This window comes from Drosophila suzukii, chromosome 3 (assembly GCF_043229965.1).
Source record: "Drosophila suzukii chromosome 3, CBGP_Dsuzu_IsoJpt1.0, whole genome shotgun sequence".
In the NCBI taxonomy this organism is placed as follows: Eukaryota; Metazoa; Arthropoda; class Insecta; order Diptera; family Drosophilidae; genus Drosophila; species Drosophila suzukii.
The window spans coordinates 11,420,846-11,435,524 of NC_092082.1; the positions used below are offsets into that span (position 1 = coordinate 11,420,846).

Consider the following 14,679-nt stretch of genomic DNA (forward strand, 5'->3'; position numbering starts at 1 on the left):
TTTTTTGTCGGTTAGCGTATCAAGTGTTTTTACATGATGTTTATAAGAAAAAATATTTGCCTTTAGATTTCTCTACGAAACAGTTATGTCATTATCATCAATGAGAAGCAATCACAAAGTTTTCTCTAAATTTATGTGCGACGATTACTATATTTATCATTTTCTTTAGTATTTACACAATTTTCTCGAAGTGCAAAAAGCAGCCATATTTTTTTTGGCAAGTGTAAGCAACTACATTTACTGTAAAGTCGAAGATGTTTCATTCTTCATTTGCATTTACACATCGAGTTGGTTAATCATCGGTTAGTAATGGGTTCGGGTTAAAAAAACTGTGTCACAATTTCTACAAACAGCCTTTTGTTAAACGTGTTAAACATACATTTATATGGTTATCTATATGTTATGCGAATTATAGAATTATTTCGTATATATAGGAGTGTTTTTAATTTTTACAATTTATAACCTGAGCGCGATCATTTTTATGGTTTACTCTACCAATCTTGACCAATTCTAGTTTCAAAAATGTCCCCATAGATTCTTACCAATTTTATAGGTTTATATCCCATACATATTTGGTTAATATTCAAATGGTTAAATATATAAGTGGCATCCAAAGGTTTTTCATTTCCATGGAACGCTGTCGTTTTACCTGTACTCTAATACAAACTTGAAGAATTGTGTGGTGTGTGGTTTTAATCTCAAATATTGTCCATACATATACATACACATATCGTATATAGTAGGTGCTAGTTGTCGGGTTTTCACTGTGTTACATAGCTATAAATTCTAATTAGCAAATGCATTGGGTTGGGTTGGATCCACTTCAAGTAATGCGACAAATGAAACAAAATTGATTCGTTTTCTTCTTTTTTTTGTTTTGTTCTTATTTTTTTTTTATACAAACAGTTTACACAATTTTTTGTTTTATTCTCAGTTAACGTAAATTAATGCATAATACGTATCTAATATATATAGTTAAGAATGATCCATAAATCGGTTTACAAGTCAAATACTAATGCAGTTTACAGTTACAGTTGATCTTAACTTATGAACTCATTTCGAACGGGAGGTTTCGGCGACCCAAGTCGCTCTCTTCCAAATCATACATCCTATATAGGCATATATATATATCGAGTGTGATTTACTTTATTTTATATTTTAGTTCAGACCTGCTCCAATTGAGGGTTGTGCTATGTGTGTAGTATAATGTACATGTCCATTTCTTATCGTACTCGTATTACCGCATAGCTAACCGTCTTACTGAGCTAGAGAGAGATGTGGGCTAATTATTGGTGGGGGGGTGTGGAGATAATGCTATGTACACGGTGCCTAAACCGAACCGAAAACTAACTATCCGTATGCGTAGCTATATATTTATATATGTACCTCTATGTGGAGTATGGTGCTTAGACATGTAAATGATGTTAATGTAGTTGTCAATTTAACTTGCATTCGAGTGTGTCTCTGTGTCGGTCTCTGGTCAAATGAAGGGAAAACAATCGGTAATAGGTAATCGGTAATCTCTAATCTGTACTCTATATATTTACGGTTAAGAAAAACTTTAGTTATAAACAAAAGTTGAAAAGAAATTCTACTTTTTTGCACACTGATTTCCTTTGCCTTTCTTTTCTTTCATTTCGTTTTGTTTTTGCTATGAGATCTCCGTGAAAGTTTTGAATTCATATTTGTTTTTTGTTTTGTTTTCGTTTGTTTTTTACGCTAATCCATACATGTATATATATCGGTTAATATATATAATGCTATATAATTAATAACTACATACATAAGAAAGCAGCACAGTTAAGAGAATTGAAGAAGAGGAAAGTTTAGTTTAGCTTCAGTTTTAACTTCTTCGAGAGCTTTTTCTAATTCATCGTCGTTTTGTTTTCGATTAAATATTTTCATGCATTGTTTTGGCTCTAAACATTGAAGACAAAAGACATTCAAAATACACATATACGGTATACATTTTTAATTTCGTTTAAGTGCTTAAGCTACATCAAATTAATTTTGACCCTTTCAAGTAAAAGAATTGTGTGAATTTTATATTGCATATCCTCAATCATTCAATCGTCGTCGTCAAATGAGAAAACTCAGTCTTAAACATATATAATGTTCTGGGCAGCCGAGGCCTTAGCAATTGATCCTCTATAACCGATCCTGTCCTGCACCTTAGCTATAGCCTATAGCGATGAGCATTGAGAGAGACAGAGGTGTAGTTAGTCGAAAATTAAACTATATTACATGGTAATCAACTAAAAGCAAAGTATACATATCAACTAAAATCGAATTGATCCGGGCGGTGCCTTTGGACTTCTAGGATGAGTATGGAATTCGATCCCTCCGTCCATTTGGTTTCGATCCGCCCGAACCATTCACTGGGGGCAGTGCGTCGTCCACTTGTTGGTTTTTCCTTTGTTTATTTGTTAGTTTACAATTATGAAAAGTATGTTTAAAAAGCTTAACAAACTATTATCAAAGCGAAAATTGTCATAACTAAATTAAGTTGAAATCGTTTAATTTATATTTATATTAATTTATATTGTAATTTTTGTTCAGTCGACAGTTGAAACTTTGAACTAATTTCATCAAATATTTATCTTTTTTTTTCCTAATATTGAGTTAGGCCTGACCGCCTTTTTTGTGGTCAGATGCATTTAAGAGTACATATCTAGAAACCAGTTTCAAAATTGAAGCTTCAAACGTTTTGTGTAAATGAAAATATTTGCATAATTTCAAATAAATTTGTTTTTGTTTAGCGCTTAGTACACATTTAGCTGTTGCTACACATCATTTTGTTTAATATATTTTTCGTAAGCATACAGAAAATGAAATTATCCTTTTAATGGATGAAAAGGTTTATCGCTTGAGGTAAATTTTGGCAAACAAATTTTGGATTTGTGTGCATTTTGTTACTATTTTATTTTTAAATATATATATCGATATATTTAAGAGTTAAGCATATTTGTATATCATGAATACGATGTCTGTGTGTGTGTGTGTGTGTTGCTAATTAATTTACATATACATAGATTTCTTAGGAGCTTAACATAAAACATTTTTGTGTTGTTTTTGCATTTGCATTTAATTCGAATTTTCGATTAACTCTTCCAATTCTTGTCAAGCACAACAAAATATGTCTGCTTTGTTGCCAAAAAACTAATATTATTTTTTTAGCTACGCTTTGCTTTTAGTGCGTAGAATATCCTTCGCTTCATCTCTCTCATATTAATTCTTGTAATATTTCTCCTTCACTTTAAACTTGCTGGTTTTGTGTCGCTGCTGCTGCTGCTTTAACTACAGTTTTGTTGTTTAGACTAGTTTCAGTTGAGTTACGTTACAATATTTGTTTGTCTATAGTATTATTAAATATTTGTTTGTTTTCCTTTTTAGTTAATTTCGGTGGTGGAATGCTTTAACTTTCAAACAGACAAACGCCCACTTAAAAGCCGTTTGGCGCTTAAAAATTATTCAATCGTTGTTCCTGGCTGAGTTATCTCTGGGTTGGGTTGGGTTTTCGAGGGTTGTTGAGGGTTTTTTGAGGGTTCTATTTGGACTGGGGATCGACTCCTCTCCTCCTTTTTGTCGACGGCGAGGGTCTATCGTTTGGCTGTGTTGCTTTTGTTTCGATTTTAGGCAGCAATCGCCTCATTTTGCCGTCATTCCCATTGATGAGGCGAGGGCGGCAGCTCCGAAGGATGTGCCACGGTCGAACTAAATTCCAAGTGGGGGGAAAAATGATAAAATAAACAAATTTTAATACCGAATTATAATAGTTGGATTTTTTTGGATTAACATCTAGATTAGTTATTTCATGCCATGTACAACGTAAATGTTATTGAAAACATTTAAAGCTTCAAATTTAAGACAAAATACAATCAAAATACCAAAATAGCTCCCATCAAAAAACAATCTTAAAACAAAACATGAAATGAAAATGTACAAAATAGAACTACATAGAGTTTTTTTTCGGGTTTGGAGAGGGGCTTAGAGTACAAAGTAAAAGTTTTGGTTTGTTAATCATAATAATCAAAAGTCATTGAGTGGTAGTTGTTCAAGCGTTTAAAACTACTTCAGTTCTTTCTTTGTCACTGCTGCTCAGCTGCACTGCAAATTGTACAAATATTATATTGCATGATTTTCTGTGCAGTTTTGAATTTACTTAAATTGATCCAAGCAAATGAATGGTATTTTTGAAGGCGTGTGCTAAACCTGCTTAGATTAGGAATATTTTTTAGGGTTATGCAGGACAATGACTGATCTTAATGTTTTGAATTGGTGCACGAATTATTTACAAGATGAAAACAAATTATATTAGTTCTTTGACAGTTAAGACATATATTTTTTATTTCTTAGTTAGATGCTGATTGTTTTTCATAGTTTCTTAAATCAAAATATCAAGTTCCTATATTTTTCGTACGCTTTACAATGGTTTAAGTCTTTTGTTTGGAGGTGTTTAATGCCTTTTCAATAGATCCTTTTTTATGATAAGTGTGCAGTACATTTGCTATGGGAATGATTGCAGGTTTTGAACATGTAGGGAATATGGTCTGTGGGTGCATATGGGCTTAGTTTACTGGATGAAATCTGTATGCTGTACACGATTACGAATATATAGTATATATAGATATATGAGTTGAATGCGAACACAAAACATAAACACAAAATTGATTATGGAGCTGGTTATATGCATTATCATTTTTTTTATCAATTGGATTCGATTTATTGACTTTATAAAATAGTTGAAAATGTCTCTGGTTATTCATCCTTTTCCTCATTTTACCAATAATTGCCTTGCCAATTTTGTTCTCAATTTTCTGTGCGACATTTGTAAACAATTTTATAATGCTTCTGGTTATAATGCCGTAATTTTTTTTGTTGGTTTAAGAAAACATTTATGTACACAAAAATAGTTACGCAAAAATACCCATTAATGATATTAAAATTATAAATCATAATTAAAAGTTAATAATAAAGAAAAAGTTAAAACTAAAGAAGTTTATCGTTTTTTTTGTTTGTTTTTGTTTTTTTTTCGTTTTGGTTTTATACACATTTGCATAAGGTAGGAAAATAGATGAAAAGATATGAACAAAAAAGGAGATAAACTAAATAAATAAATATTTAGTAAGGTTTTCGCTTTATCAACAGACCTAAGAAGGAGTAGAGAGACAGTTGCCGCCCCGAGGCCTCATTTTCTGTATCTGTATTATTGTATCTTTTGACTTGGCTGTGCTTGCATATTTCATTTTCATTTATATCATTTTCATTCTTCAATCATTCGGTAGATTTCGGATAGTATCTTGTGACTTCTGCGTTTTTTAGATCGTATATCGATCGTATATCGTTCTAGTGAGAGGAGATCTCGCGCGCCTAGTATCTTGGATCTCTGGATAACGATCCCGATCTGGATCTGGATCGGTTCTCGAGGGCAGCGCAACAACAGTAGGCGGCGGCGGATTGGAGCAGCGGCAGGAGCAGCAGTGCAAGTTGTAGTGGTAGTAGTGGTAGTGGTAGTAGTAGTAGATTTTCTCATTCTCATTGGCTTAACAACGCAAATATAACGATTCGATTTAATAGAAATTTCAAGATTAATATCCATGTTGAACAACAAAAATAAAAGAACAAACGAAAAAGATCATTTAAAAATAAGGTTACAAAATTATAAACGTAGTTCGTTGGGGGTAGAGAGTTATATAGAGATAGTTCGAGTGGGGTGGTTTTGGGGGTTTTGGTAAAGGTACGACAATTAAGTGGAACAGGTTCAAAATATAGAGAGAGAGAGCATTACACGGAAGCCATGGTCAATTATTCAAACAAAAAATAAGAAATCAATTGTAACATAAGAGTATAGAAAGTAAAAAACAAGGTTTACAATTTTGACTAAGTGTTAAATTTTTAAAAAAGTTGTTGGGGGTAAAAAAGAGGACGGGACTGCGTGCAGAGGTGAGGAAAATTTTAAGGGGTTTTTTTCTTTAGGTGGGAAAACTCTTTGGAGGCCTTGGCCGGGAACTCCCCACTCACCTGGCGAAACTCTTGAAGGCCGCACTCTGCGGATTAATGCAGAGCGGCACACGACCCGTTTGCAGCTGCTCGGCTATGAACTTGTGCATCTCCTCTGCAAGTTTCCAATCGATTAGTTGTGATTGGATATTATTATTTATGATTTCCACTCACCCTTGACCTGTTGCACCGATGTGAGTTTGCGTTCCCATAGATCATCGAAGGGCTGGCCGGCGGAGGGCTCGAAATCAGCCGTATATTGTCGCATTCCGGCCGAGGTAGTGAAGCAGCATTTGCACATGCACGAATGGTAGCGCAGGCGACCCTCATCCAGATACGGATGCGCCAGGGCATCTGTCACAGAAATGCGCTTGTCCTGGTTGAGGAATTGGAAATAGTTGTATTAAGGAGTAATTACAATCGATTGATATTAACTGAGTTTTAGAAATTGCTACTTTTCTGGTTATCCCTATGACTACAAATCTTTTTTAGGGGTTTCAAAAGTTCTTTCATTTTAGTTTTCTATTAAAATTATACAAATTTGTTTCTCAGTTTTCACTTATTTTTAAATATTTAGTTTGACTGTATACTAGTTAAAAAAAATATTAATAACTAGAAGTAAGTATAGTATCTATCACTATAGATTGTTTAAGATAGTTCTCATTCTAGACAATAGAAAACGACTTTAAGCGAACTTTTGTCAAAAATCATATCTCTGTCTAATGACGAATTTAAAAGACCAATTAAAGTTTTATTAAACCTTTAAGATATGTTTATGAATAGAGTCCTTTGTATACTTATAACATTATTTATAAAATATTTTATGTTTGAAATCTGTACTTTTAAAAAAACTGATCCATAACATTATATGTTTTTAGTCCCTTATGTTAACTCAATCAATATCTAGAAAACCTACGGTTTCTCAAGCTCTAGCTTTTTTCTTGACTTACAAAATGGTATAAAATAAAGACTGATCTTTCTAAAAATATCTAAAACTAAGTTAACATTATGTTTTTATTCCCTTATGTTGTTAGTTATACAATAAATATCTATAAAACCTTACTAAATGGTATGGCACAAAGACCGATATTTTCCTTAACCAGTATGTAACAATATCTAAAATCAGTTAGCATTCTAAAGATATATTACCGGATCGAAGACGAGCATCTGGCAGAGCAGGTGCACCGCCTCGTGCGTGGCATGCGAGCTGAGTGTGTAGAGCACCGAGAATGAGGGCGGCTTGGGCGCCCGGCGCAACATGTGGGTGCGGGCGCCCTCGCAGGCGTGCCGCATGTCCTCCATGGTCGGTGTGCCCAGCAGCTCGGTGATCAGCTCCAGCTGTTGCACAGGGTTTTGCGCCTGGAAGAGGATGCGACGGCCCAGGAGTTCGCCGAAAATGCAACCCACCGACCACACATCCACCGCCGACGAGTAGTGACGGGCGCCCATCAGAATCTCTGGAGCCCGATAGTACTGGGTGACCACCTCCTGGGTCATGTGCTTGGCCTGGTCCGGCTCCTCGACGCGGGCCAGTCCAAAATCACAGATCTTGAGCACGCAATTCGAGTTGACCAGCAGGTTGCCCGGCTTGATGTCGCGATGCAGGATGCGGGCCGAGTGCAGATACTTGAGGCCGCGCAGGATCTGGTAGAGGAACACCTTGATGTGGTCGGCGGACAGGTGCTGCGGCGATACGATTATCTTGTGCAGATCCGATTGCAGCAGCTCCGTTATCACATAGCTATTGGTCGATTCAAAAGGAGGGGTTAAGGTGAAAACCAATTTTATAGAATTTTATAGCGACATGCGAGAGGAACAAACAAAAGTTTGAAACTCCCTTTTCTCCTTTCACCACATAATTTCTTTTTGGCCTTTTTTGTTTGTGCATAAAACTTTTTCAATTAGTTACATTTGCTTTTAGCCCAAAAGTTTCGGCTGCGTCGCCTGAAAAGCAGGCAACTCACTTTGCAAAATCGAATTTTATAGTTTCTAGAGGATAAAGATTAATAAAATAGTTGCAGTTCATTTTTAGTTTCAGTATTTTTTGGAAGTTCATTTTCTCTTCTAATAAATTTTCAAGTTCAATGAAAAGTAATTAAAAATATCAAAAAATAAGCTTGATAATTTAGTTAAACAAATATCATATTATTTTAAAGATTAAAATAAACTTTCCTAATAATTTCTAGATGTAAAGCACCAATTATTTAACAAGGAAATTAAAATGGTTCCTAGAAAACCACATAATTCCACATTAGCCTAATTACCACACTCTTAACTGCAAAAGAAAAACTTTTCATTGGGTTTTTTGTTTGTAAAAGGATACATTTCTTGAAAGAAATCCAAATGCGGTGGCTGTAGAATGTCCAGAGCCGAGAGAACCTGTAAAATAAATTAAAAATATAAAAAAGGCATTAATAAAACACACTCATTTGCGATCAATAAATGAATTTGACAATATTGCAGTGTCATTGAACTGGCAGTTAAAATTAAAATCCCTAGACAATACCGTCAACCCATCCATTTACACCTCATTTCGAGGGGATTACGTGGGGTCGGTCGGTTGGTGATAAATTATGGAGTTGCAATAAAAATCAAGTTGCATGTTAAGTGTCGCTGCCGGGACATTAAATGCCGCAAGTTAAAAAAAAGCACAAAGCAGAAAATCAGCAAGGAAATTGTTGACCCCTCGAGATACAAGACACGCCAAAGTCTGGGGGTCTTTCATATGGTACTCCCCCAAGCCAAGTCCGTCGACTGATGGACAGCAGAATAAAAAGATATATATGTACATATACACAAAAAAAGCGAGGGTAAAAAGAACCCCAGACAGACAAGCGCTGATTTATTTTCGCTTGCGGTGAAGAGATGATGAAGGAACTTGCAGGCAATCACATCAAAAAATCTAACAGGAGGAGTAACTCCTTGCCCCCGCCATCCATTTAAAATCAATTTACAATATTTATACAACTCCGGTTGGGCTGCAAAATGCGTAAAGTGACCAAAACCAAAAAAAAAAAAAAAGGGGGAAGGAGGAAAAAACCTAAATCCGCAGCGGCAGCAAAAATGTTGCCAGCCACAATGTTGCACATTTAACCCCCTCGTGCCCGCATTTTGTCGGCAGTTGGCAAAGCCAAAAGCAGTTCAACAATTTTGAGCACTTTTCGCGGGGCTCTGCGAACGCAACAACAAAAAGTGCCGACAACTTTGGTTACTGGTTTTCCTCTTTTTTTTTATTTTTTTTTTTTTGTTGGCCTGCTAAGCCTTTGCCGTCTTCAAGTCTGAATCTCCGTCGCCGTCTTAAGTGGCAAAGTTTTTTTTATATTTTTTTTTGCGCTCTACAGGAGCGACGTGATATTCCAATGCCTCCCCCTTGGGTTCCTTTTGGAGTTCTGCTCCTTTGGCAGCCTTTGTTTTATATTTATTTCTTTGTCCGCCTCGGCAGCCCGTAAATTCTGTAATATTTCGCGACTGCGCCGCTGCTGTAATTTAGCGACTGCATTTGTTGCGTTTGCGGTTTGCAACATCAAATGCGAGCAGGTGAAGGATAAAGACCTTTGAGATACTCTATCTATTCCAAAGAGATCTTGAGATATTTTGTGATTTTTAATGATTTTTAGATGTATAAAAACCATGAATTGATTTGTAGTCAATTTAAGTATGGTTGAGATACACTATCTGTTTTAAAGATATCTTGAGATATTTTATGTGATTTTTAGATGTATAAAAACCATGAATAGATTTGTAGTCAATTTAAGTATGGTTGAGATACACTTTCTGCTCTAAAGAAATCTTGAGATATTTTATAAGATTTTTTAATGTATAAAATCAGTTGACTTTTAGTCCATTAAATTATGATTTTAAATATTTTTCCCAATTTCTGATGATATTCATATTTTTCACCTTTTCTGATCTTTAAATTGCCTGTTAATGTTAAGTAAAATCTATCTGAATTTTAATTTATATTAACGCCTTTCTTTTACTACATTTTTTTTTAGATCTCATGTATTTATGAGGTTGGTTTCTTATTAATAAATTATCACAATCATAAGTTTTTTTTTTTAAAGATTTAATAATATTTCCTGTTTTGTAATTGCTTTATCAAGTTACTCTATTTAATGTATTAGAAGTTTTACATTCCTAGCAATCTATATGTATACATACATGATATTTATAGTCTCTAATTTTTTAAGACCCCACATAATTAGCTGTTCGTTTGTGTTCATTATTCAGCATACATATGTACATATGCTTTATGGATATTGCCAACTCATCATGACCAAATCTCTTCCCCATCCAATTAGTTTTCTGGTTAGGGTATAAAGCAAGCAATATAATACTAAGATGGAAAAAAAACCGAATTTCAAGTGTTTCTGAATGGTTTTCGTAGTTTCTTTTTCGGTCAACTTCATTTACTGCACTTCACCTCGCTGCACTGCACTTCACTTAACTTCACAGCGCAGGCGCGTAATTTTCCGAGGCGGACGGACGGGTTGTTATTGTTATTACCCGGGCTGGTTTATTTTTTTGGGGTCTCGGGTCTCACGTGCAGCGCGGCTTGCAGCTAATTAACATTTTGGCTTGGGCTTGCAATCAGAAACCAAATTTATGCATTGTGCACCACCGCCGAAGGCAGCTTCAAGTGTCCTTGAAGTGTTGTATGAAAATGCACAGAGGATTGGTGGAGTACAGGGGGAATTAGCGAGCTAACCAACTTAGTAATAAAAAAAGAAACTACCAGCTAACTGGGTTGAATTCTTAGACACGAAGGCAAAGAAAAATATTAATTTTAACATTTTTGGTTGTTTTTCTACTATTAAAAAGTATCTTAATACTACGTAATACTAATCAACATGATCATAATATATTTATTGCATTTATAAAAATATTTTTAATCTGTTTTTAAAACAAAAATGCTGGACTTCTAATTCTAGAAAATTCCTTGCTTCTTAACAAATTTTGTTAAAATATTCCCGTGTATATCTTAAAAATTCTAGTCAAATAAAGCGACTTAGAAACAAGTGAAACTTGTGTTAAACTTGCAACCAGCAGCTGTGGCAAGTTGTTGTTTAACCCACCTCAAAACCCACACAACACCTCCACCCCCTTTAACCCACTGAGCGCCAGCTCTTGTCTACAACTTCCTCCTGTTTTCCTCCCCAGTTTTCAGCTTCCAGCGAATTTTCCCCCCCAGCCCCATGTGTCTGCTGTGAAAACAAAAGCAAAAGTGTCACCGCATCGACTTCACAAGTATTTTCATTCCAAGCTGAGGGACAAATTTCTAGCTAAAAGATTGTCAAGCAGCAGCTGTCAACACATATTTGTTGGCTAATTAAATGAGTGGGGGCTGTCGAGGGGACGAACTCCACCGAAATTGACTATTACAACTCGAAGAGCTGGCTGCAAATAAAGAAGAAAAAACCTTGAGAAGCAACAACATAAATTTCCTTTGATTACTCCACTTCGCTAGTTAAAGCTTACAAGAAACTTTTAAAGCAACTTGGTTTTTTGTTGGGTCATTTCCTGCTAGATATGTATCTTTGAAGTTGAGAGAAGGGGAGAAAAGATGATACCAACCAGTTTTATCAAATATATATATATATATCAAATTTCGTTAAAAGAATTTGGGTAACAATTATAAAATGATTTTCAATATTTGTCTTTCAAGAAAATTTACATTAAATTACATTAAATATTTTGTATTTTTAGTGGTGTTACATATTTAGTTTTTGTAAAGTAAATAAAGCATTTCCTCACGATTCTTAATGAAAAGTCAAATAAAAATAGTAAATTCTAACATTTTTCTTGTATTTTTTAAGTGTTGCTCTAAATACTTGTTCTGTAAAAATAATATCTCAAGAGCTTTTTCTTTAAAAACAACACATTTCTTTCTTTCTATGGTGGAAATCAAAACCAAATTGACATTTCAATGGCAAAAAGCAATGAGTGGCAAAAGCAATGCGAATAATAACAAAATTTGCATGCAATTGATGCTGCCAGCGCGTCAAACTCAATCATTTTGGGCGGAAAAGGGAGCAAAATTTTCCATAGAGGAGTATTTTCGTGGGGGGAAAATCGTAGGAAAGTTTGCTGCCACCTTCGAGTCTGCGTAGAAAATGAGGAAATACTCCTGCCTCGCTCGAGTTGCATGTGAGAAATGCTTTTGAAATGTGCGCCACGTACGTTGCAATAAGAAATAAAATTCAACAAAACGAAAAAACCAACAGCAAATCGTTTTTATTGAAATTTTTTTTTCGGTTTGCAATTGAAATGGGCAACGGATAATGGGGCGCAAACATTTTGCAGCGATTTGTGCTAAACTGCAATGCATAAAGCATGAGTGGAGTTATTTGTGGATGTGGAAAGCTATTGAAAAGCGGTCTATCATTCAAGAGTTTGATGGATTAAAAGGGTCAAAAGGTTGGCAGGAAGATATTTTAGTATAGTATTGGCTATTATGATTGATCTAAGTTATACAAACTATTAAGAAAATATGTTAAAATATTTAATAAAAAAGTAATATAATTTAAAGAACCCAGCTCTTAAACCCTTCGATTTTGATCCAATTAATTCCTGATTTGATTTTTCCATTTAAAAACGACAAAGTAATTTGCCAGTACATTTTCCAATCAGTCAATCAATGTTGACCTCAAAATAAAATGCCGAAAAATCAATTTGAAAATGAATACCTGACCGTTCTCGCCTCATTGAACTTACTTTCGAATGGAGGTCTTTCATTGATTGAGTTATAAATAGTTGGGCCCGTTCAATGCATATGAAAACCGTATGTAGAACTCAATTTGCAATGAATTGCAAGGCAACCACGTGCCAAGCCCAGTGTTTTTCCTATCCCCCCCAAACTCACTCCACTTGTCAACAAACTTGTCTGGGCTTCCAATACCCCCGACTCTTTCTAGTTTTTAGATCCCTCTCTTTCTAGCTAACAGTTTGGAGTTGATTGCACTTGTTTGCCATTCTCTGAACGATGTCTGTCATGTAGGAAATGAAACAGGAAACACAGGCAGATGCAAAACCATGTGGAGAAAAAGTATACAAAATGTATTATTTTCCAGAAAAATATAACCTAGTTTTTATAGGACAGCTTGGAAATCTATATATGAAAATGGTATTACCTAAACATATTACATTTAAATTCAAATGGTATGTTATTAATATAGATCAATATCAATTTGCCGCTTTTGTACGCTGTATGTGTGACGGCAGAGGCTGAGCAGAGCTATTCCCTATGCCCACTTAATGATGATTTTAAGACATGCTTTTAGATTTAGATTTTAATTTGAACTTGTTGAAGCCTGTCTTATAATATTTGTAATAATTTAGAAACCATGAACCACAAATTCCAAGGGAGTACCAGTTTTTTTTCTCAGTACCTCCATACATATATCTCCAGCGTTGACAACAAAGTCGCGCCTTCGTTGTGCTTCTTTTATTTCCCCCTCCTGCGATTCATCCACCCACCTTTAGCAATTTATGCATATTAATAGAAAATTTGCATATTGGGCAAGGTGTTACAGCAAATGCTGTTGTTGCTGCCGACATATGGAATCGGGATTGGAGAACGGCAAAGGGGGGTATGGATATATATGTTGCTGTCTGCTCTATAACGCCCACTTCTGCTATACCTCTTCATTATTGCATTACGAAATTCACACGCAGCCAAGCGCGAGTAAAAAAAAAATCACACAAAAGGAAATCATGTAGGCTGTTGGAAATGATGATGATAGATATATGTATATATATATATATATTGGCCATCTCATCCGACATTAGATTCCCAGACAGCCCACGGCCTATTTGCTGTCTAATGAAGTTGAACCAATCCGAAAACGATTAAGCAAATAAAAAATATTAGAGGGGAGAGACCATGACATTTAAGAGTGCAGCGAATCTCGTATGAGACAGTTCCTCTCGATATAAACAAGTACACCTCTATAATAACACCATAAACGTCTTACAATAACCTCTTTTGTGACTTTTAACTTTGAATGCAAATGTCAAATATACCAAATATGGACCATAACAAAAGGTTCTAGAAAAAAAGGCCACTCGAATCTTTCAAAAGCCATGAGCACGTGCAGCGCAATCGCAATGAATATGTAAATAAATTATAAACGCTGACAATTCAGAGGGAATATATTTATAGAAAATGTCCCATAATATCGCAAAAAAAAATACGTTTGACCCTCAACAATTGCTCATATATATTATTTGTATGTATGCTAATATTTTTTTAGCCAAAATTTCAGCATGCATTTATGCATTTATTGCCATCGCCTCTGGCTGCTTAAAACTGCCACAAAATGTTGGACAATTCACAGATTTTTTTTCGGTTCGGGCACAAATTTGTTTGCCATAAATTTGCTGCATTTATTTAATGCTGACAGAGCGTGGGCCACTTTGATCATACATAAAGTAAATAATTTAGTAGAAGAATGAATTCTGCAAAATTTTAAGTAAAATAAACCATTTTCTTTAAGCAAAACTACTTTATTTTATCCTTTAATGAGCTCCTATCACTTTTATGCCATATTTCATTTTATAATTACTTTTTCGCAAGCCTTGTGATTTATTGTAGTCACAGAATCACTACCACTACAAAACTGAACCCAAGCTTAACCCTTTAAGAAGAACTGTTTAAATTCAATAAATTAACGCGCCATA

At 34.9% G+C, this 14,679-nt stretch overlaps 1 protein-coding gene across 2 annotated transcripts in view; it reads right to left on the bottom strand.

Annotated features, from left to right (window-relative positions):
• Positions 1-902: 902 nt before the first annotated feature.
• Positions 903-14,679, bottom strand: part of nmo (serine/threonine-protein kinase nemo) — a 76,020-nt gene continuing 62,243 nt past the window's right edge. The window contains exons 4-9 of one of the 2 annotated variants that reach the window (XR_011604407.1): positions 8,324-8,379; positions 7,150-7,741; positions 6,175-6,376; positions 6,022-6,115; positions 5,151-5,542; positions 903-3,714 (exon numbers count right to left, since the gene is read on the bottom strand). Coding sequence is in view for 1 of the 2 variants with exons in the window: in XM_065864039.2 (XP_065720111.1) it covers positions 3,660-3,714; positions 6,022-6,115; positions 6,175-6,376; positions 7,150-7,741; positions 8,324-8,379 (999 nt within the window). In the remaining variant the exon portion in view is untranslated. The remainder of the gene's footprint in view (positions 3,715-5,150; positions 5,543-6,021; positions 6,116-6,174; positions 6,377-7,149; positions 7,742-8,323; positions 8,380-14,679) is intronic. The other variant, XM_065864039.2, reaches the window with a different exon arrangement.